The 22,526-nt window shown below is 44.1% G+C and overlaps 1 protein-coding gene across 2 annotated transcripts in view; it reads right to left on the bottom strand.

Annotated features, from left to right (window-relative positions):
* The window catches only part of LOC124612423 (muscle, skeletal receptor tyrosine protein kinase-like), a 621,962-nt gene that overhangs the window by 16,386 nt on the left and 583,050 nt on the right, over positions 1-22,526 (bottom strand). For both annotated transcript variants that reach the window (XM_047140628.1, XM_047140627.1), the window contains exons 7-9: positions 18,353-18,480; positions 10,388-10,561; positions 8,138-8,296 (exon numbers count right to left, since the gene is read on the bottom strand). In XM_047140628.1, coding sequence (XP_046996584.1) covers positions 8,138-8,296; positions 10,388-10,561; positions 18,353-18,480 — 461 coding nt within the window. The remainder of the gene's footprint in view (positions 1-8,137; positions 8,297-10,387; positions 10,562-18,352; positions 18,481-22,526) is intronic.

The following is a 22,526-nucleotide window of genomic DNA, read 5'->3' as shown; positions in this document are numbered from 1 at the left end:
CCCTCGGGCATCGATGTGTGCGATGTCCTTAGGTTGGTTAGTTTCAAGTAGTTCTAAGTCTAGGGGACTGATGACCTCAGATGTTAAGTCCCATAGTGCTTAGAGCCTTATGAACCATTTTTATAAATCTTCTATGTGTCGTTGCTCTGAAACATCATACTTTCATAACATGGAAATATGCAGGTGTTCATACGATTTGCCGGCCGGAGTGGCCGTGCGGTTCTAGGCGCTTCAGTTTGGAAACGCGTGACCGCTACGGTCGCAGGTTCGAATCCTGCCTCGGGCATGGATGTGTGTGATGTCCTTAGGTTAGTTAGGTTTAAGTAGTTCTAAGTTATAGGGGACTGATGACCTCAGATGTTAAGCCCCATAGTGCTCGGAGCCATTTGAACCCTTTTTCGTACGATTCTATTTGGTGACTCCCAAGCACCCTACATCGAGTTCTAGGGAAGGTCGATATTGCCAAAAGGTCAGAAGTTTTACACGTTGACAATGCGGTCTCAGGCTCAGAAGAATTTTGTTGACTATTACCCCGGATAATTGAAAATGAAATCGAAAAACCTATCAAATATGAGGTGAGTAATGTACCCGCCTCCGTACTGAGGTTTCTAATGCACGTCCATGTGGTTGAGCTCGATCAGAGATAACCGATAACTGGCAGAAAATTTCATCACAAGTTTGGCCGGCAAGTGGAGGAAAAGTGGTGGCGCCAATTTTCCGATTACCAGTCTTCACACCACTTTCATGGATTAAATTGTGTCCTACGGAGTGAGGGCACGTGACGTTATTGATGTGAATCCATCATTCGGATAGGGACGTTAAGCTCAACAGCCCCCTTAGCGCTATTCGAGAGGAGCAGAGTGCACACAGATGCCGGGTTTTATCACCTCATCTTACAGCACATCATCACACCAAACTATATACAGTCACCTACACTCAAGAGATACGTTTAAGAAAACACAACCATCATACGTCGCTAGGGAAGGGACCATTGTGGCACAGAGGAACAAAAGACGACGGGGTCTCTCACCTGACAGCGCCCTTTGATTCACATTCATCCAGTACTTTAATTCTGCGAAGAAAATGTGTCCTTTATTGATTGGGTCTTATGTCTCATTAAAATGGTACTTCCCATTTTTTAATGATGGTTCTAGTGTTTCATGAAAACATTATTGCTTGATGCCTGTTCTACCTGACTTATTCAGCTGAGTGAAATTTTAAACAAATGGCATTTCTAATACACTGATGCTCTTTTTGTGTGGCAAGCGCCATTTTCTTTTTAATTTCCATCAGTAGACCGTTCTTACATTTAATTTTTCTAAAATGTCTCACACTCAACAATGACATAAGTTTTGCCCTATATACAATGTGGGCATATACACTACTGGCCATTAAAATTGCTACACCAAGAAGAAATGCAAATGATAAACGGGTATTCATTGGACAAATATATTATACTAGAACTGACATGTGATTACGTTTTCACGCAATTTGGGTGCATAGATCCTGAGAAATCAGTACCCAGAACAACCAACTCTGGTCGTAATAACGGCCTTGATACGCCTTGGCATTGAGTCAAACAGAGCTTGGATGGCGTGTACAGGTACAGCTGCCCATGCAGTTTCAGCACGATACCACAGTTCATCAAGAGTAGTAATTCGCGTATTGTGATGAGCCAGTTGCTCGACCACCATTGACCAGACGTTTTCAATTGGTGAGAGATCTGGAGAATGTGCTGGCCAGGGCAGCAGTTGAACATTTTCTGTATCCAGAAAGGCCCGTACAGGACCTGCAACATGCGGTCGTGCATTATCCTGCTGAAATGTAGGGTGTTGCAGGGATCGAATGAAGGGTAGAGCCACGGGTCGTAACACATCTGAAATGTAACGTCCACTGTTCAAAGTGACGTCAGTGCGAATAAGAGGTGATGGAGACGTGTAAACAATGGCATCCCATACCATCACGCTGGGTGATACGCCAGTACGGCGATGACGAATACACGCTTCCAAAGTGTGTTCACCGCGATGTCGCCAAACACAGACGTGACCATCATGATGCTGTAAACAGAACCTGGATTCATCCGAAAAAATGACGTTTTGCCATTCGTGCACCCAGGTTCGTCGTTGAGTACACCATCGCAGGTGCTCCTGTCTCTGATGCAGCGTCAAGGGTAACCGCAACCGTGGTCTCCGAGCTGATAGTCCATGCTGCTGCAAACATCGTCGAACTGTTCATGCAGATGGTTGTTGTCTTGCAAACGTCCCCATCTGTTGACTCAGGGATCGAGGCGTTACAGCCATGCGGATAAGATGCCTGTCATCTCTACTGCTAGTGATACGAGGTCATTGGGATCCAGCACGGCGTTTCGTATTACCCTCCTGAACCCACCGATTTCATATTCTGCTAACAGTCATTGGATCTCGACCAAAGCGAGCAGCAATGTCGCGATACGAAAAACCGCAATCGCGATAGGCTACAATCCGACCTTTATCAAAGTCGGAAACGTGATGGTACGCATTTCTCCTCCTTACATGAGGCATCACAACAACGTTTCACCAGGCAACGCCAGTCAACTGCTGCTTGTGTATGAGAAATCGGTTGGAAACTTTCCTCATGTCAGCACGTTGTAGGTGTCGCCACCGGCGCCAGCCTTGTGTGAATGCTCTGGAAAGCTAATCATATGCATATCGCAGCATCTTCTTCCTGTCAGTTAAATTTCGCGTCTGTAGCACGTCATCTTCCTGGAGTAGCTTTTTTAATGGCCAGTAATAGAGAATTTCTTTGACTTCTCAAATTCATTTCTAAGAAACTATGCTTGATACAGCTAAGCGTTTTGTTGCAAATGTTAGTTTAACTCATAAATGTTTGCTAGAGGTACATCTACTTGTGCTCTGAAAGCATATAATTTCCGTTTTCTTATTACAGGTAGCGTAATACAGGAGTGCTGTCATAAAGGCGTTTGCGTAGAAGAAGGCGCAATGTGTTTTGTAGTTTCGGGAAACACGGTACCGTTTTACAGTTCAGCGACAGTTCGGTCGAGGTCTACCAGATGTGAAGAGCATCGAAGGATGGTATGAAAAGTTAAGAGACTGCCAGTGTTGGTGACAATACAAAAAGAGGTAGACCCGAAGTACTGACGACACTGTGGACCTCGTGGAGACAGCATTTCGACGCGGTCCGCGGAAATCTACATGTCGTGTTTCCAGACAGGCATATTCAGAACACTGTGATGAAAATTTTACTAGAAGCTTCGCAGTAAATTGATAGGTCCAGACGTGTTTTGATAGAAAGATAATGTGGAGATGCACTAGCCGCGCTAAAGAAGTCATTATTAATAAAACACTTGTAACGTATCCTGTGCTCTTTTTTTTGGAATACTGAACAGCTGTTGCGGCATCAGGCCAAAACTGAGCGTATCTTTATCCGTTATCGAGATCCAGAGGTTCAAAGTTACCGTACTTATACAGAAAGTCGCAAGAACAGGTTTTCAGCCGTTTTGCACCGCAGGTCGCCATTATTTAAATAACTAGCCATAGCAAATGACTCAGTTTTCAACTGTACATTATTTAGACATTAATCTAGGAACACCACCCGTTTTCGAAAATCTGTATCCGTTGTCAAGATACTCCCGAAAAACCTTGATTCTTGTGCACTAAAAGTACCAACTGCTGGGCTGACCGCTTCTCTAATTTCTGTTCATGGCAAAACGTAGAAAGTTTTACTATATGTTCTTAAGACAATGTTCCCGGAGAAACTTGAAACTTTTTTCGATATTATGATCCATTACCAAGATTCAGAGGTTGAAAGTTATCGCAGATATTCAGCTAATATCCGGTCTGAAGCGAAAATTTTGTTTTAACTGACGTAGTGAGTAGATGGCAATGGTTCTAGGGTTATCAAAAGGGTTCTGAGGTCACCAATCTATGGTTTTAGTATTTTTTTTAACCATAAAACATAAGCGCACAGTGTCTGTAGAGTGGACAATTTAGCCTATACAAATATGCTCGAGGTGGAGCGCCAGTGACAAAAAGGGGGCTACAAAGAATATTAACGTGCCCGAAACTAACTTAAAATTACGGCAAAAGTTATGTAAAACTGGAAAGACTGCAAATACAAAAAATGTGTCTAATAACATTTTTACTCATTTAAGACACAAAAGATACGGCGGGAGTTTTCGATGAATTCCTATCGATGAGCAAAGTATCCAGAAGAAAATGAAAAGCAAACGATTTTATGTTAACCTCATATTACGCGTACTTGTTTGTTACTCATACGTATCAAAGTATATAAATATGTCGAAGTATATAAAAAAACTGTCAAAACTGTATTGACCTATAGAATTCGCTTTATATAAGAAGCACACCAGTGGAAGAATGTTCCTATTGGAAACTAAGAAAGACTTGGCCAGAAAATGGGGAACCAGCTGCGCCAGTCCTCATTACGCCTTCCTCAACAACAATTTTGACATGCCAAAATATTTGCGCTGTTTGTGCTGAAAAAGAGTAGCAGAGGGACAAAAATGGTTCAAATGGCTCTAAGCACTATGGGACTTAACATCTGAGGTCATCAGTCCCCTAGACTTAGAAGTACTTAAACCTAACTAACCTAAGGACATTACACACATCCATGCCCGAGGCAGTATTCGAACCTGCAACCGTAGCAGCCACGTAGTTCAGGACTGACGCGTTTAGAACCGCTCGGCCACAACAGCCGGCTGCAGAGGGACAGTGACGGTGGAAGGGAGAGGAGATAGTGCCAGTGGGAGGGAAAGAGTGATTGTGAGAGAGAAAAGCTGGCACTCAAATTGAAACAGAGATCGATGAAAACAACTGCAGTGGGAGTTAAATAGAGAGGAGATATTACTGGTTAGCCGACAACGCTGTTCAGTGGTGCCTGCTACTCTTGCCCGCCTTCAGTAACCATAGCTCTGTCATCAACAAATCTTGATATTCTTTCATCTTGGATATTAGTCCCACTCCTCAAAGCATCTTTTATACCGCTCATTGCTCCAGGTCGGATTATTTTTTTTTTTTTTTTTGGTCATCAGTCTGCTGACTGGTTTCATGCGGCCCGCCACGAATTCCTTTCCTGTGCTAACTTCTTCATCTCAGAGTAGCACGTGCAACCTACGTCCTCAATTATTTGCTTGACGTATTCCAATCTCTGTCTTCCTCTACAGTTTTTGCCCTCTACAGCTCCCTCTAGTACCATGGAAGTCATTCCCTCATGTCTTAGCAGATGTCCTATCATCCTGTCCCTTCTCCTTATCAGTGTTTTCCACATATTCCTTTCCTCTCCGATTCTGCGTAGAACCTCCTCATTCCTTACCTTATTAGTCCACCTAATTTTCAACATTCGTCTATAGCACCACATCTCAAATGCTTCGATTCTCATCTGTTCCGGTTTTCCCACAGTCCATGTTTCACTACCATACAATGCTGTACTCCAGACGTACATCCTCAGAAATTTCTTCCTCAAATTACGGCCGGTATTTGATATTAGTAGACTTCTCTCGGCCAGAAATGCCTTTTTTGCCATAGCGAGTCTGCTTTTGATGTCCTCCTTGCTCCGTCCGTCATTGGTCATTTTACTGCCTAGGTAGCAGAATTCCTTAACTTCATTGACTTCGTGACCATCAATGCTGATGTTAAGTTTCTCGCTGTTCTCATTTCTACTACTTTTCATTATCTTCGTCTTTCTCCGATTTACTCTCAAACCATACTGTGTACTCTTTAGACTGTTCATTCCGTTCAGCAGATCATTTAATTCTTCTTCACTTTCAATCAGGATAGAATGTCATCAGCGAATCGTATCATTGATATCCTTTCACCTTGTATTTTAATTCCAACTCCTGAACCTTTCTTTTATTTCCATCATTGCTTCCTCGATGTACAGATTGAAGAGTAGGGGCGAAAGGATACAGTCTTGTCTTACACCCTTCTTAATACAAGCACTTCGTTCTTGATCGTCCACTCTTATTATTCCCTCTTGGTTGTTGTGCATATTGTATATGACCCGTCTCTCCCTATAGCTTACCCCTACTTTTTTCAGAATCTCGAACAGCTTGCACCATTTTATATTGTCGAACGCTTTTTCCAGGTCGACAAATCCTATGAAAGTGTCTTGATTTTTCTTTAGCCTTGCTTCCATTATTAGCCGTAACGTGAGAATTGCCTCTCTCGTCCCTTTGCTTTTCCTAAAGCCAAACTGATCGTCACCTAGCGCATTCTCAATTTTTTTCCATTCTTCTGTATATTATTCTTGTAAGCAGCTTCGATGCATGAGTTGTTAAGCTGATTGTGCGATAATTCTCGCACTTGTCAGCTCTTGTCGTCTTCGGAATTGTGTGGATGATGCTTTTCCGAAAGTCAGATGGTATATCGCCAGACTCATATATTCTACACACCAACGTGAATAGTCGTTTTGTTGCCACTTCTCCCAATGATTTTAGAAATTCTGATGGAATGTTATCTATCCCTTCTGCCTTATTTGACCGTAAGTCCTCCAAAGCTCTTTTAAATTCCGAATCTAATACTGGATCCCCTACCTCTTCTAAATCGACTCCTGTTTCTTCTTCTATCACATGAGACAAATCTTCACCCTCATAGAGGCTTTCAATGTATTCTTTCCACCTACCTGCTCTCTCCTCTGCATTTAACAGTGGAATTCCCGTTGCACCCTTAATGTTACCACCGTTGCTTTTAATGTCACCAAAGGTTGTTTTGACTTTCCTGTATGCTGAGTCTGTCCTTCCAACAATCATATCTTTTTCGATGTCTTCACATTTTTCCTGCAGCCATTTCGTCTTAGCTTCCCTGCACTTCCTATTTATTTCATTCCTCAGCGACCTGTATTTATGTATTCCTGATTTTTCCGGAACATGTTTGTACTTCCTCCTTTCATCAATCAACTGAAGTATTTCTTCTGTTACCCATGGTTTCTTCGCAGCTACCTTCTTTGTACCTATGTTTTCCTTGCCAACTTCTGTGATGGCCCTTTTTAGAGATGTCCATTCCTCTTCAACTGTACTGCCTACTGCGCTATTCCTTATTGCTGTATCTATAACGTTAGAAAACTTCAAACGTATCTCGTCATTCCTTAGTACATCCGTATCCCACTTCTTTGCGTATTGACTCTTCCTGACTAATGTCTTGAACTTCAGCCTACTCTTCATCACTACTATTTTGTGATCTGAGTCTATATCTGTTCCTGGGTACGCCTTACAATCCAGTACCTGATTTCGGAATCTCTGTCTGACCATGCTGTAATCTAATTGAAATCTTCCCGTATCTCCCGGCCTTTTCCTAGTATACCTCCTCCTCTTGTGATTCTTGAACAGGGGATTCGCTATTACTAGCTGAAACTTGTTACAGAACTCAATTAGTCTTTCTCCTCTTTCATTCCTTGTCCCAGGCCCATATTCTCCTGTAACCTTTTCTTCTACTCCTTCCCCTACAACTGCATTCCAGTCGTCCATGACTATTAGATTTTCGTCCCCCTTTACATACTGCATTACCCTTTCAATATCCTGATACAGTTCCTCTATCTGTTCATCTTCAGCTTGCGACGTCGGCATGTATACCTGAACTATCGTTGTCGATGTTGGTCTGCTGTCGATTCTGATTAGAACAACCCGGTCACTGAACTGTTCACAGTAACACACCCTCTGCCCTACCTTTCTATTCATAACGAATGCTACACCTGTTATACCATTTTCTGCTGCTGTTGATATTACCCGATACTCATCTGACCAGAAATCCTTGTCTTCCTTCCACTTCACTTCACTGACCCCTACTATACCTAGATTGAGCCTTTGCGTTTCCCTTTTCAGATTTTCTAGTTTCCCTACCACGTTCAAGCTTCTGACATTCCACGCCCCGACTCGTAGAACGTTGTCCTTTCGTTGATTACTCAATCTTTTTCTCATGGTAACCTCCCCCTTGGCAGCCCCTCCCGGAGACCCGAATGGGGGACTATTCCGGAATCTTTTGCCAATGGAGAGATCATCATGTCGGATTATACGAATTGAATTTTGACTAAGTCTTATTGATGATTTTGTACATTCTTGGTGGATTATTTTAATAATTCCTCAGTGATTTTAATGCTCGTTTAGCAATGAGGAGTTAGCTGTACTGACCTCCTCGTTGGACTGTCCGTAGTAGGGCTGCTTCCCGAGGCTGAAGATCTCCCAAAGGACAACGCCGAAGGACCAGACGTCGGACTCGAGCGTGAAGCGGCCGTACAGCACACTCTCAGGTGCCATCCAGCGCACCGGTAGCATCCGCGACCCGCCCACCTGCAACAGAGGGTGTGGTTTACTAGCGGTGAGGTAATCATTTGTAAAATTTTCATATGACTCAGTACATCCCTATTCTAACGAGGCACAGATTCAATAAGTGACAGTTATCCAGTGTGTTGTGATCGATGAGGAAGCTATTCTGTGTACACTAATGCTCATAAAGTAAGGATAATTGCAGAATGTGGTGCCACACAACATGGAACTACACAAAACTGGCGCTAATAGCATAGGCACATAGGGAACACACATGATCCAGATCTATAAGTCCACGGTATTGGTGATAAGTTGAGAAAAACGTCCCGAAACACATGTGCTAAAAAAACGCCACAGTTTCCTGCGCTTTTACCCCGCCATCAATATGGGATATGATCACCATGCACACGTACAGAGGTCGCACAACGGATTGGCATACTCTGGATCAGGTGGTCGAGCAGCTACTGGGGTATAGCCTCCCATTCTTGCACCAGTGCTCATGAAGTGTCCAGGGGGTTTGAAGACGTGCAACGATACGTCGACCGAGAGCATCCCAGACGTACTCGATGGGGCTTAGATCTGGAAAACAGGCAGGCCACTCCATTCTCCTGATATCTTCTGTTTCATGCTACTCCTCCACGATGGCAGCTAGGTGGGGCCGTACGTTATCATCCATCAGGAGTAAGGTGGGACGCACTGCCCCCCTGAAAAAGCGACTGGTGCAAAATGACGTCCCGAACCACCTGACCTCTTACAATCCTCTGTCAAAGATATGCAGGGGTGTAGGTGCACCAATCATAATCCCACCCCACACCATCAAACCACGACATCCATACACGTCCCTCTCGATGACATTAAGGGGTTGGTATCTGGTTCCTGGTTCACGCCAGATGAAAACCCGGCGAGAATCACTGTTCCGCCGGCCGGAGTGGCCGTGCGGTTCTAGGCACTACAGTCTGAAGTCGAGCGACCGCTGTGGTCGCAGGTTCGAATCCTGCCTCGGGGATGGATGTGTGTGATGTGCTTAGGTTAGTTAGGTTTAATTAGTTCTAAGTTCTAGGCGACTGATGACCTCAGAAGTTAAGTCGCATAGTGCTCAGAGCCAATCACTGTTCAGGCCATACCTGGACTCGTCCGTGAACATAACCTGGGACCACTGTTCTAATGATGTACTGTGTTCTTGACACCAGGCTTTACGGGCTCTTCTGTGACCAGGGGTTAGTGGAATGCTCTTGCAGGTCTCCAGGCGAATAAACCATGTCTGTTCAGTAGTCTGTATACTGTGAGTCTGGAGACAACTGTTCCAGTGGCTGCAGTAAGGTTCCGAGCAAGGCTACCTGCAGTACTCCGTGGCCGTCTGCGGGCAATGATGGTGAGATATCGGTCTTCTTGTGGTATTGTACACTGTGGACGTCGTATACTGTAGCGCCTGGACACGTTTCCTGTCTGCTGGAATCGCTGCCATAATCTTGAGATCACACTTCGTGGCACACGGAGGACACGTGCTACGACCTGCTGTATTAGACCAGCCTCCAGTCGCCCTAGTATTCTACCCCTCACAACGTCATCAATATGTGTCTTTGAGCCATTTTCAACACACAGTCACCATTAGCATGTCTGGAAACGTCTGCACACTTACTCGCTGACCGTAGTCTGACATGCACCAACACACCTCTGCCTAAGTGGGCTGCAGCCAGCGCCACCGTGTGACGACCGAGGTCAAATGCACCGCATGGTCATACCCCGAGGTGATTTAAACCCGCAAACCGCCCACTAGAGCGTTGTTTCACCTACGGCATTATCCTTAATTTATGAGCATGAGTGTATTATTGGTAGCTGTTCTTTGTAGTCAATGTATTATACGAACTGTCAGATTCAGTTTAGAATAATTGGCACCACACACAGAAAAGTAGTTTACATAGTTAATGTTCGCATTCAAAACTAGGACAGAGGAGGCTATTCTGGATCAGAACACATGGGCAACACTGTAACTGTAATTTTGAATTACGCGTCCTGTATGATTAGTTTCACACAAGAAACTTTTAAGCTGAGTGAAATGTGCAGGAAGAGATGGAGAACAACATGGAAGTGCTTGATGTTAGCAGTGGTGCTGACCTTGTAGTAGTCGCAGGTGTAGACGTCGCGGCTCATGCCGAAGTCTGCGATCTTGACGCAGAGCCCGGCGCCCACGAGGCAGTTGCGCGCCGCCAGGTCTCGGTGCACGAAGCGCTGCGCCGCCAGGTAGCTCATCCCGTCCGCCACCTGCCGCGCCACCAGCAGCAGGGACTCCTGCGTGAACATGGGTCAGTGCTCAGTTCTGCCGAGCAAACGAGGCTCCATTCTTATTAAAAAAGAGGTGAACACAACGTTGATTTACTTTCCTTTCGTGAAATACAAGGACAATTCATTAATAAAACACGCAACCACATACGGCAATGAATACTGATTGATTGTACAACCTTATTAGCCAAGATCGCACATACGAAAACAGATACTAGTTTCGACCGTTTCATGTCATCTTTGCAGCTGAAATATATTGAAAGGGGGGAGTCACTAGATAGAATTTGCATTCAACATTAATGGTACGAGGGTCACTCCAAAAGAAATGCACACTATTTTTGTAAAAATACAGTGTTCATTCTGCATTCCCGCTTGTTTTCAAACGTAGTTCAACCTGTTCCCGTGAGTGGCGCCGTCACAGCATGTCTTCAATATGGCTGCTACATTTGACGTTCGTCAGAAGCAACGTGCTGTCATAGAATTCCAGTGCTGTGAAAACGAGACAGTGGGAAACATCCAAAAGAGGTTGAAAAAGGTGTATGGAGATGCTGCTGTGGATCGCAGTACAGTTAGTCGGTGGGAAAGCAGGTTACGTGATGAAAGCGGGCACGGCAATGTGGAGGACTGTCCTTGCAGCGGCACGCCTCTTACTGCACACACTCCAGACAATGTGCAGAGAGTTAACGAATTGGTGACTGCTGACAGACGCATCACAATGAACGAATTGTCACGCTACGCTGGGATAGGGGAAGGAAGTGTTTGCAGAATACTGAAAGTATTGGCGTTAAAAAAGGTTTGTGCCAGGTGGGTTCCCAGGAAAAACGGTATGCAGCGAACTTTTGGAACAGTACGAGAATGGTGGAGATGAATTTCTTGGAAGAATTGTGACAGGTGATGAAACATGGCTCCATCGTTTTTCACCAGAGATGAAGAGGCAATCAATGGAGTGGCATCACGCAAATTCACCCAAGAAAAAAAATTCAAAATCACACCTTCTACTGGAAAAGTTATGGCTACGGTGTTTTTCGATTCCGAAGGATTCTTGCTTGTAGACATCATGCCAAGTGGAACCACCATAAATTCTGATGCATATGTGACGACACTGAAGAAACTTCAAGCTCGACTGAGTCGTGTTCGACCACATCGGCAAAAGTAGGATGTTTTGCTGTTGCACGACAATGCACGGCCACATGTCAGTCAAAACACCATAGAAGCGATGGACAACACTGAAACACCCGCCTTACAGTCCTGACCTGGCTCCATGTGACTGTCATCTCTTTGGGAAACTGAAAGATTCTTTTCGTGGAACAAGGTTTGAAGCTGATGACTCCTTTGTGCACGCTGCCAAACAGTGGCTCCAACAGGTTGGTCCAGAATTTTACCGTGCGGGGATACAGGCGCTGGTTCCAAGATGGCGTAAGGCAGTTGAGAGAGATGGAAATTATGTGGAGAAATGAAAATATTGTCCCTAAAGGATGTATCTACACACTGTAAGACTTTCAAACATGTAGAATAAAAGATGGATTTAAAAAAAAATAGTGTGCATTTCTTTTGGAGTGACCCTCGTATTTGCAAGGATTTAGACAAAAGTTTTGAACAGTACGCACCAGGATATTAAAAGTAGTCCCTAAGATAAGAGGACACTTTGTCAGCTATTATAAGAAAATGAAACGCCTACAGCCGACCTTATTTATTGTGTAGCTACCAGTTTCGGTGCTTCATTGTGCCGTCTTCAGACCTTAGTTGATGCTTAAGTTATTATCACGCTTCATCTATACGCTGCATCAGTGGCCAACATAACTGGTTTACGCAGACTGTCTGTAACTGTTACAGGTAGTCTGCGTGAATCACTTATGTTGGGCACTGATGCAGCGCATATGTGGATCGTGATAACCCCTTCAGCTGAACTAAGGCCTGAAGATGGCGCATTGAAGCGCTGACAATAAATAAGATCATAGTGAACGGCCGTGGTCCCAAAGACCTCCAGTGAAAAGGCTGGACATACAAAAAATCTTGTCAACTGGCTGTTAACAAGCAGCTGTTCGAAACTGACATGCGTTGTTAACAGCCAACTTATCTTAGACATTGCTTTTTATATTCTGGTATGTACTGTTCAATAATTCTTTTAAAACGTTTTTGTAAATATCATTAACGCTGAATGCAATTTCTGAATTGTCACCCACCACTTATCTTGCTGAAGACGACCGTAAATGGTCGAAACTAGTAAACTATTTTTCTATATGCGATCTTGGTTAGTAAATATTTTACAAAATATCAATATTCATTCAGATAACAGATTCCTGTTTCTACTCTGACAATAACAGGTACTGAAAAGATATACAGCATTATTATAAATGACTGAAACGATTTCATAAATTCACTCTAGTTACATTAATTGCTATACTGTCACAAACACTCCACACACATATAGAAAAACTCAAAAAGTTTTATACAGCTGCAGTCACATTTCAGATTTCTGCCATGAGAGCGCAGCAGTGAGAAATTAAGCAAGATGGTGACAAGCGACAAGAAAACTTACGATGACCTTGAAAATTACTCATCTCACTCTGCTCTGACATTCAAAGTCACTTCAGAACAAAGTTAAACGAAGATCCACCAACTGCCATCTCCATATCCGCCATTTAAAGCGTCAGTATGCCTCTTAAAGAAGAAATCAGTGGGTTTACCAGCAGTGAATGAAAAAACGGGAGCCGGCCGCGGTGGTCTAACGGTTCTAGGCGCTCTGTCCGGAACCGCGCGACTGCTACGGTCGCAGGTTCGAATCCTGCCTCGGGCATGGATGTGTGTGATGTCCTTAAGTTAGTTAAATTTAAGTAGTTCTCAGTTCTAGGGGATTGATGACCACAGATGTTAAGTCCCATAGTGCTCAGAGCCATTTGAACCATTTGAAAAAACGGTTGAACGTTTGCGGTCGAGTTTCGTACGTAACACACAGAAATCGACGAACAGAACAAGCAGCTGGGACCGACAGTGTGGACTTCACGTACCAAAAGGATGGTGCTGCACTTCGTCTCCATTACGATGTTCCTGAATTCTTAAATTGGAAATTGACAAGTAACCCCTTGACGGCGAGTCGCGAAAGAGCAGTAATGTTAGCGGCATTCGATGCCCCACATATTGTGTGCCATGCACCCACAATATTGGCTGCTAATGGCAACAGGTGGCGGCACTCTGGGGTTTCCAATGGCGAGCACGGTTTGAGGATAAGGAGCGTAACTGAATTGCTTACTCGACGAGTAGTTCACAACAGTGCTGTGTGTTGGCACAAAGCAGAGCAGTGAAAATGATAAAGGAAAAGCAAACGTTGCATTATATCGACAACAGTTGCCAAAGTTGACATTTCGTCAGAAATGAACCCAAGGAATTTCTAAGAGTGAGAAACAAGTGGCAGATGCAATATCAGCGTTTCTGCGGATGAGTCAGTGGAATACGTGTTGTCGTATATGCTCGACTGTGTGTAAAATGTCCATGAGGAATACAAGTGAAAGCGATGCTGAAACATGCGTCGAGCCAAGCATTTCATCATCCTTGTCAGACAGGGAGCCACAGATCCGTTTCCAGTGAAACGTAGTAAAAGGCAATGTTGTCCAAGAAGCGGGTACTTAACATACGTACGTACCTGGAAGACCATCAGCAGTGAAGTCAAAAAACAAAAAACAATTATGAACAGGTTTTGAATAAGTTCGTAGCAGTATGACCATGTAGTGCATAAGAAAAACAACGGACATTCAAGGGAGGACAAGGCGCACTCGTGTTATCACGTTTCAGTGGTGCTTGATACGATTTTCAGGATGAGTAAGATGGTGACCTTCTACCTTACGCATACCCAATTACACTCAACAAAGATTACACTGATTTGAAGGGAAGCAATGAATGGTTACCTTGCTTCAAACAGTGCTATAGAATTGGAAGATATAAGATAGCGACATTTCAAATAAAGCGTGAACTTGACGATGCACAGCAAACTGCAGAATTCGCCCGAAAAGTTATATATGATTTAAACAAACTTATCTCCTCGTCCAGTAAGGAATTGGTCCCAACCAATCGGGACCTGAGGAGATAATGGTTATGAAAGGAACCCGGAAAAACAGAGGTATCTAAATCATGTAACGTTGTTATTCATAGCACCGGGAATCACTGTTTAAAACATGTTATTGAACTATCAGCTGCTACCCGCCAGGGTAGCTGAGAACGCTAATGCGCTACTTCCTGGACTCGGTTAGGAGCGCCGGCCCCGGCGGACTAACGACGAGGGCCGGTGTGTCATCCAGCCTAGATGTGATTTTTAGGCGGTTTTCCACATCCTGCTAGATGAATACTGGGCTGGTCCCCACGTTCTGCCTCAGTTGCACGACTCGCAGACGTTTGAAACACGTTCGCACTACACCATGGATTCCACTAGATGCAGACAGTTGGGGTACGCACATTCCATCCCGGGGGGGATATGGGCTGGCAACACAAAGAGCATCTGGCCACCCCTTAAAATTAACACGCCAGATCCGGTTAACCATGACAGCAGACCCCGCAAGGCAGGATTAATGCTTGGAAAGAGAGAGAGACTGCACTATCTGCTACTATGCCGTAAAGTATAGCCAGTTTCACGAAAAGCTCCACGACAGACTGTTCCGCATTCAGTTGCATGCCATCACATTCTATCAGTTCTCATCACCCCTTTATACCAACAAGATTCTATATGGATTCTTTAAGAGTGGATACCTAGCTTAACGCCCTGCAAGGTTTGGAGTTCGCTTTCGATCTTGATAACGCGAATCTTTGTGATCACTGTGGTGCGCCATTTTTCATTCGTCGTGCAAATTAATGGTTTGTTTTGAACATTTCTTGAATGTTGACGACGTCCATTTTGTGAAATGTGGTATATACATCCCAGAGAAGGTTGACCCCTGCACCTCAGGAACACTCATTTTCTGTCGCCCTCCTGATGCATATGATGAGTCATAGCAGCTAATATTTTTTCCTGTCATAATTGTAAACATAACACTTTCAAACGTGTCTTGCTAAAGAGTGAACTTGCAATTTCTCACTCAAGGGGTTCCTTGTGAGAAACCTACTGTTTGGTCGTGATAGGGTTGATGATCGGCATTTCAAACAAAGCGAGTGTTTGATGATGCACAACGAAGTTCGGAATCTGCCCGAAAATTTGTAGATCTGTGTGGGGGTTATGTGAAAGATTCAGTGTTTACACCTCCTCTAGCAACAAATCTACCAGAACTGCGGGCTCGCATCAACAGTGCTCTTGAGGAGACTGACAGTGACATGCTGAGTCGAAAGTGTGAAGAACATGATTATCCTCTCGATATCTGCACAATAAGTAGGTGGCTACAAATGGAGCACTCGTAATACGTGAGAAGAACATGATATTCGACTTGATATGTGCAGAATCAGTAGGAGGGCACATATGAAGCACATGTAATGTGTCAAAAACGTTTTGAGTTTTTCCATGTGTATATGTAAAATAATATTACAACGGTAGATCTGTGAAATCGTCTCAGTCATTTATAATAACCCCGCATAGGATGTCCGATTTATCTTGAATAGCCCAAATAACATTAAAAACCTATTAAGCAAATGCTGTTTATTTAGCTACTCGGGGACACTACATACCAGGATTACCTCTTTTGTAACTTTGTTCGTTACGAAGATCTGAACACCACCGCGTCTTTTTTAAGAAGCACCCTATATTTTTTATTCTATGATCCACTTTCTCTCCTCAGGACAAGTTCAAAGTCATACCACAGTGGTTGCGCGGGATTAGCCGAGCGGTCTACGGCGCTACAGTCATGGACTGTGCGGCTGGTCCCGGTGGAGGTTCGAGTCCTCCTTCGGGCATGGGTATGTGTGTTTGTCCTTAGGATAATTTAGGTTAAGTAGTGTGTAAGCTTAGGGCCTGATGACCTTAGCAGTTAAGTCCCATTAGATTACACACACATTAATAATGGTCCCTACCGCCATTGGATAAGCAGCTGACAGCAGCAAGTCGTACACTCTTAGCTCACTTATTTGGTACATAGTTTAATTCTTAATTTCTTTGCATGTTTTTGGGTACTTGCATAGTTTAATTCATAAATTTCGGGCGCATTATAGTATTTGTTACTTGTAGCATCGCGTTTTAGTACCTGAATAGTGTAAATTCGCGTAGTCGTCTGTCTTCTATTTTTGTTTTGAACGGCCAGTGTCGGTTGGACACAGCCAGTGTGCTCCCTGCCGCCGCTGGATAAGCAGTTGCCAGCAGCAAGTCGTATACTCTTAGCTCACTTATTTGGTACATAGTTTAATTCTTAATTTCTTTGCGTATTTTTGGGTACTTGCATTGTTTAACTCATAACTTTCGGGCGTATTACAGTATTTGAGAGTTGTAGCATCGCGTTTTAGTATCTGAATAGAGGAAAATCACGTAGTCTCCTTCTGCCGCCGAGTAGTGTGTCAGCAGTGCGCAAGTAGCAGCAAGTGGCTTATTTAGCGTTCATATAAGTGTAGTAGTCAAGTTGAAAATTTGTTTGAGTGTTCTTAGCGCACTTGTTTAGTTAAATCCGTCATATCATTGTGTAGTTTCGTAATTAGCAGGGGCAGATTTGCATTTTAATATCTGTGACGTGTAAAGTCGCGTTGTGGTCTGACATTTGTTCATTTCTTTCAAATATTCTTTGTACGTTACTGTCAGTACAGTTAGCCTTCTGCCGCCGAGCAGTGTGTCAGCAGTGCGCAAGTAGCAGCATTACTGCATTTACTAGGCAATCTTGTATTTTAATAACCGTTTAAATTTTGTGTTGAATTGTTTGTGCTCTCTGTAGATTAGTTCAGACGTTCTTTTCGCAACAGTATTTAGCATGGATAGGGACTGCGACTGCTGTGTTCGGATGTGGGCTGAGTTGGCATCCCTTCGCTCCCAGCTTTAGGCAGTGTTGGCTTTGGTCACACAGCTTGAGGCTGTTTCCAATGGGCATCACTGTGGAGGTCTGGACGGGGGTTTGTCCCGGACGGCCAGCTCGTCCCACGCATCCCCCGTTCGGACTTTGGCTGTGGCTGCCGGGGATACTGCCCACATTGAGGCTGACCCCTCACCCGTGGTAGAGTGGGAGGCCGTCTCGAGGTGTGGCAGGGGGCAAAAGACATTCTGGAGGGCTGAACGGAAGGCCTCTCCAGTTTGTCTGACAAACTAGTTTCAGGCTCTGTCTCCGGCTGGTGGAGAAGAGATGACTATGAGAAGACGTCAGCCAATTGCTCGCTGACTTACCGCTCTCCAGGACGACAACGCGACAGTAGCGGCCCCTATGAGGTCATAAGGGCCGTGGTCGACTGACGACGCCCCAGTTAAATAGTAGCTTCAAGACTAGCTACTTGGATAGAAGCGTCAACGCTAATTACTTCGCTTGTACACTCTATGTAGCACAGACTTGGAATTGTTTATACTGAAGAAGTTTTATTGTTTCGTATGTTGCCCTTTGCTTGCGACACAACTGTGTAACTGCAAAAGTTAAGTTCTGTAATTTACTTTTGTAATAAAACTCATTAATATGATTTGTTTGAATGTTTTTCCAGCGAACTGAATACACAGGGTTCCTAGACACCACAAGTTTCAGAACAAGTCAAGAGTCTGTAATGAAATAGGTGATACAAGAAGTCAAGAATATAAACCGTACATTGCTACTGACTAGCAGTAGCAGAGGCTGGTGCAAGTGATACGAGACGGGATGCGAGACTGGAACTGTTAGCTGTTTGTCGGATGTTGGTAAGGAGGTTAGCTGAGCTGGCGGCACTCACCTTGTTGAGTGGCGGCAGTCCTGGCAGCGGCCGCCAGAGCGCTCTGCTGTTGGCGCGCAGCACCTCTGCCAGGTCTCCGTGAGCCATGAACTCGAACACCATCCACGGGCTCGCACCGGGTCCGTCTCCTGAGGCAAAAAGGAAGCGCCACAGTTATAATCACTAATATTATCTCTGTAATTAGTTCTATCATGTTTCGCTGAGCATTTGTCTACTAAAAGAGCGACCCTGGCGGTCTAAGAATACATATCAGAATAATAACGTATTATGAGGGCCGCACAAGTTCGAAACGTCATGAGATACATTACATTCAGAAGATAGTCCACCCCGATAGCTGAGTGGTCAGCGCGACGGATTGCAGTTCTACGGGCCCTGGTTTGATTCCCGGCTGGGTCGGGGATTTTCTCCGCTCAGGGGCTGTGTGTTGTGTTGTCTTCATCATAATTTCATCCCCAGCTGGCGCGCAGGTCACCCTATGTGGCGTCGAATGTAATGGGACCTGCACCAAGGCGGCCGGACCTGCCCGTAAGGGGTCTCCCGGCCAATGACGCCAAACAATTTCCATTCAGGAGACGACTCGTTGCCTCTCAGTACTAAAAATAAATGAGTAACTCCAGAAACCACAAGCGGCGCAGAATGGAGGGTTCTCTCCCTAGATACCTGCTGTGCGGCCACATTAAATAACAAATTGTAAGTGGAAATAAACAAGCTTATTTCTCTGAACTCCACAACCTCTTTCTCCAAACGACACATTACTCTAGACTTCAACGAAGCAGTGGAAACATGTAGAGGAACTTCATTTTCTAATACAGTAATTCACATGTACACGTCGTCATCATCTCGTTTTACTCATTTTCTATGTGCGCTGCAGAAATGAGTCATATCATATGATCCTGCTAGATAGCAGCGCGGACCCGTGTCCTAGGGGTAGCATATTTGACTAGTAATCTGAATGTCCCACGTCGCGGACAGGAACCCAGCCACTGCTTAAATTTTGAATCAAAATCATCAGCAATGACTTCCGCTTCACCCTCATGCTCGAACGCCCATCGAAAGAGCGGACAGAGTTTCAGGGCACTCACTTTGCCCTTTGGATCGGAAACTGCCCCTAAAAAGGGAAAAAACCGGCAATGATCAAAGGCATGAGGATGTAGAAGGAAACGGAAACCACTGCAGTAAAGACATGTACTGTGTATCTACAAGACATGTGGCCTGTAACTGAAAAAGGATGATTTCTCCATAGGCGAAAGATTCTATATTAGTCCCCCACTCGGACCTGAGAAAAGATTAAAAGAGAAAAAGATCAAACAACGCTCGAGAAGGTAATATACTATGAATTAGAACGTAGAGTGTCAGAAGAATGAAAGTGATAGCCAGCCTATAAAATCTGAGAAAGGAATACGAGGGCTGTCCAGAAAGTAAGTTCCGATCTGTCGCGAAATGGAAACCACAGAGAAAACCAGAAAGGTTTTATTTGCAACAGTTAGTTACATCTTTCACTTACTTCTCTACATAGTCGCCCCTCCAACTTCGAGTTTTGTCGTCATGTTGTATCAACTTCCCAATATCCTCAAAATAGAAAGCAGCCGCCTGTGCTTTCGGCCAGTTCTCTGCACAGGTCTGCAACTCGTTGTTAATTATTTCACATCAGTATGTGCAATACTCAGAGGAACTATAAGAATGGACGACCACGAACGAAGTGCTCGGATTAAAGAGGGTGTAAGACCGGGATGCAGTATTCTGTACAATATAAACGTTGAAAATGCACTGATGGAATTAAAAGCCTGTTCTAGAGGGAAGCAAAAATCACAGTGAAAGAATATCAATGATAAGACTCGCTATTGACATTTCTATCAGTGAAAGAAAAGAAGAACTCAGGACCTGTTGAATGGAATGCGAGTAAACAGAACAAAGGCGACAGTAATGACAGTAGCAGAAAAAAAATAATAAACGTAACATCGAAATTGGTGGCAAGGAAGTGAAGAAATTGTACTACCGTTAAAGCAAGATAACACGTGATAGACGATGCAAGGAGGACGCCAAGAAAGAACCAAACCAGGCAGAGGACATTCCTGGCCAAAAGAAGTTTTATGTGAGGAAGAAATTTCTCAGACTGTAACTTTGCAGCAAGTAATTTTTTTTGCAGTGAATCGTGGACGGGGGAAAACAGCAACAGAAGAGAATCGAATCGATTGAGATGATATTCTACGGAAGAACGTTGAAAATCAGGTGTACTGATAACGAACGAGGAGGTTCCAAAGAAGCTACAAAGAGAGAAGCACATGGAAACTTCTGACAAGAAGAAGGGATTGAATGATAGGACATTTGTTAAGACATTAGAAAAATACCTCCTTGGTACTAGAGGGAGCTGTAGAGGGTAAAAATCTGTAGGGGAAGACAGAGAGTGGAATACATCCAACAAGTAGATGAAGATGTTGGGTTCAAGTACGACTGTGAGATGAACGGGCTGGTTCATGAGAGGAATTCTTGGCGGAACGAATTAAAAAATCATGTCAGAATACAGACGACTAAAAAACAGAGCGAGAGTCAGGAAAGCATCGTGGAGAATGGACTGATGTTCTATCACTGGGGTACTATTAGGTTTTTGCACCTCATTCAAATTATCTAATCTTAAAACGATTTCACCTGGTCCGAAACGGATCCGCGTATGTCCTTTGACCTCGCAGTGATCAAACTCACGTATGGAATAGGATGTAGGAAACGGATGCTGGTACTGTTCATACCCTCTGCCACACACGTACGGCGTCTTACAGATTACAGACACGCAGGTTGTGCGATGTGAAACTGGCCAAGAGATTATTTTATGCAGCTTAGGGTAGGCACCCAGCTTGCATCACCTGCGACTGGTGTAGATTATGCAAGTAGGGTTGCCCATAGGTGCATTAAATATTTTCTGAGAAACGTCCAGCCACATTAATGTGATCACCTGTCAAACGCCGGAATGACCACCTTTTGCAGCGCGGGCCGCTGCGAGATGTGGTGGAAGAGAGCCAGTTTATTTATTTATCGTATGATGATACAGATCTTGGATCAAATACATAATTTTAAGAGTATACAGTGTAAGAAATGACAAGCAAAATACATGTACACAATCAAATGTTCTAAGTATTATGCTAAATTATCTACACATTACACAAGTTCTTAGATTTCTAAGTCCAATCTATTGATCAAGTTGAAGCCTTCAGGTGATGCATGGTGGATGTCATTTATTGATCCCCCAAAGTTTAACGAGTTCCTTTTAGCACTCATGTGGATGTCCTCACACTTTTCGTTATTTAGGGTCAACTGCCACTTTTCGCACCATTCAGATATCTTTTCTAAATAGTTTTGCAGTTTATTTTGATCTTCTAATGACTTTATTAGTCGATAAACGACAGCGTCATCTGCAAACAACCGAAGACGGCTGCTCAGATTGTCCCCCAAATCGTTTATGTAGATAAGGAACAGCAAATGGCCTATAACACTACCTTGAGGAACGCCAGAAATCACTTCTGCTTTACTTGACGACTTTCCGTCAATTACTCCGAATTGTGACCTCTCTCACAGGAAATCACAAATCCAGACACATAACTGAGACGATATTCCATAAGCACGCAATTTCAGTACAAGCCGCTTGTGTGGCACAGTGTCAAAAGCCTTCTGGAAATCCAGAAATACGGAATCGATCTGAAATCCCTTGTCAATAGCATTCAGCACATCATGTGAATAAGGAGCTGGTTGTGTTTCACAGGAACGATGCTTTCTAAACCCATGCTGACTGTGTGTTTTGAGATCTTCAGATGAAGACGTCTGCAATGTACCTTCCTCTTCATCTACGCCTAGCCACTGCAACCGACATGCATTTGAACTTGCTTTATACACTTAAATGCCAAAGAAACTGGTATAGGCATGCGTATTCAAATACCATGTAAACAGGCAGAAGAAGGCGTTGGTGTCGGCAACGCCTCCATCAGACAATAAGTGTTTGGCGCATTTGTTAGACAGGTTACTGCTGCTACAACGTTAGGTTATCAAGATTTAAGTGGCTCTGAACGTCGTGTTGTAGTCGGCACACGAGCGATGGGACACAACTTCTCCGAGGAACGATGAAGTGGGGATTTCCCCGTACGATCATTTCACTAGTGTACCGTGAATATCAGCAATCCGGTAAAAC

Source organism: Schistocerca americana, chromosome 4 (genome assembly GCF_021461395.2).
Source record: "Schistocerca americana isolate TAMUIC-IGC-003095 chromosome 4, iqSchAmer2.1, whole genome shotgun sequence".
Lineage (NCBI taxonomy): Eukaryota > Metazoa > Arthropoda > Insecta > Orthoptera > Acrididae > Schistocerca > Schistocerca americana.
This window is presented reverse-complemented; position numbering and strand designations above follow the sequence as displayed.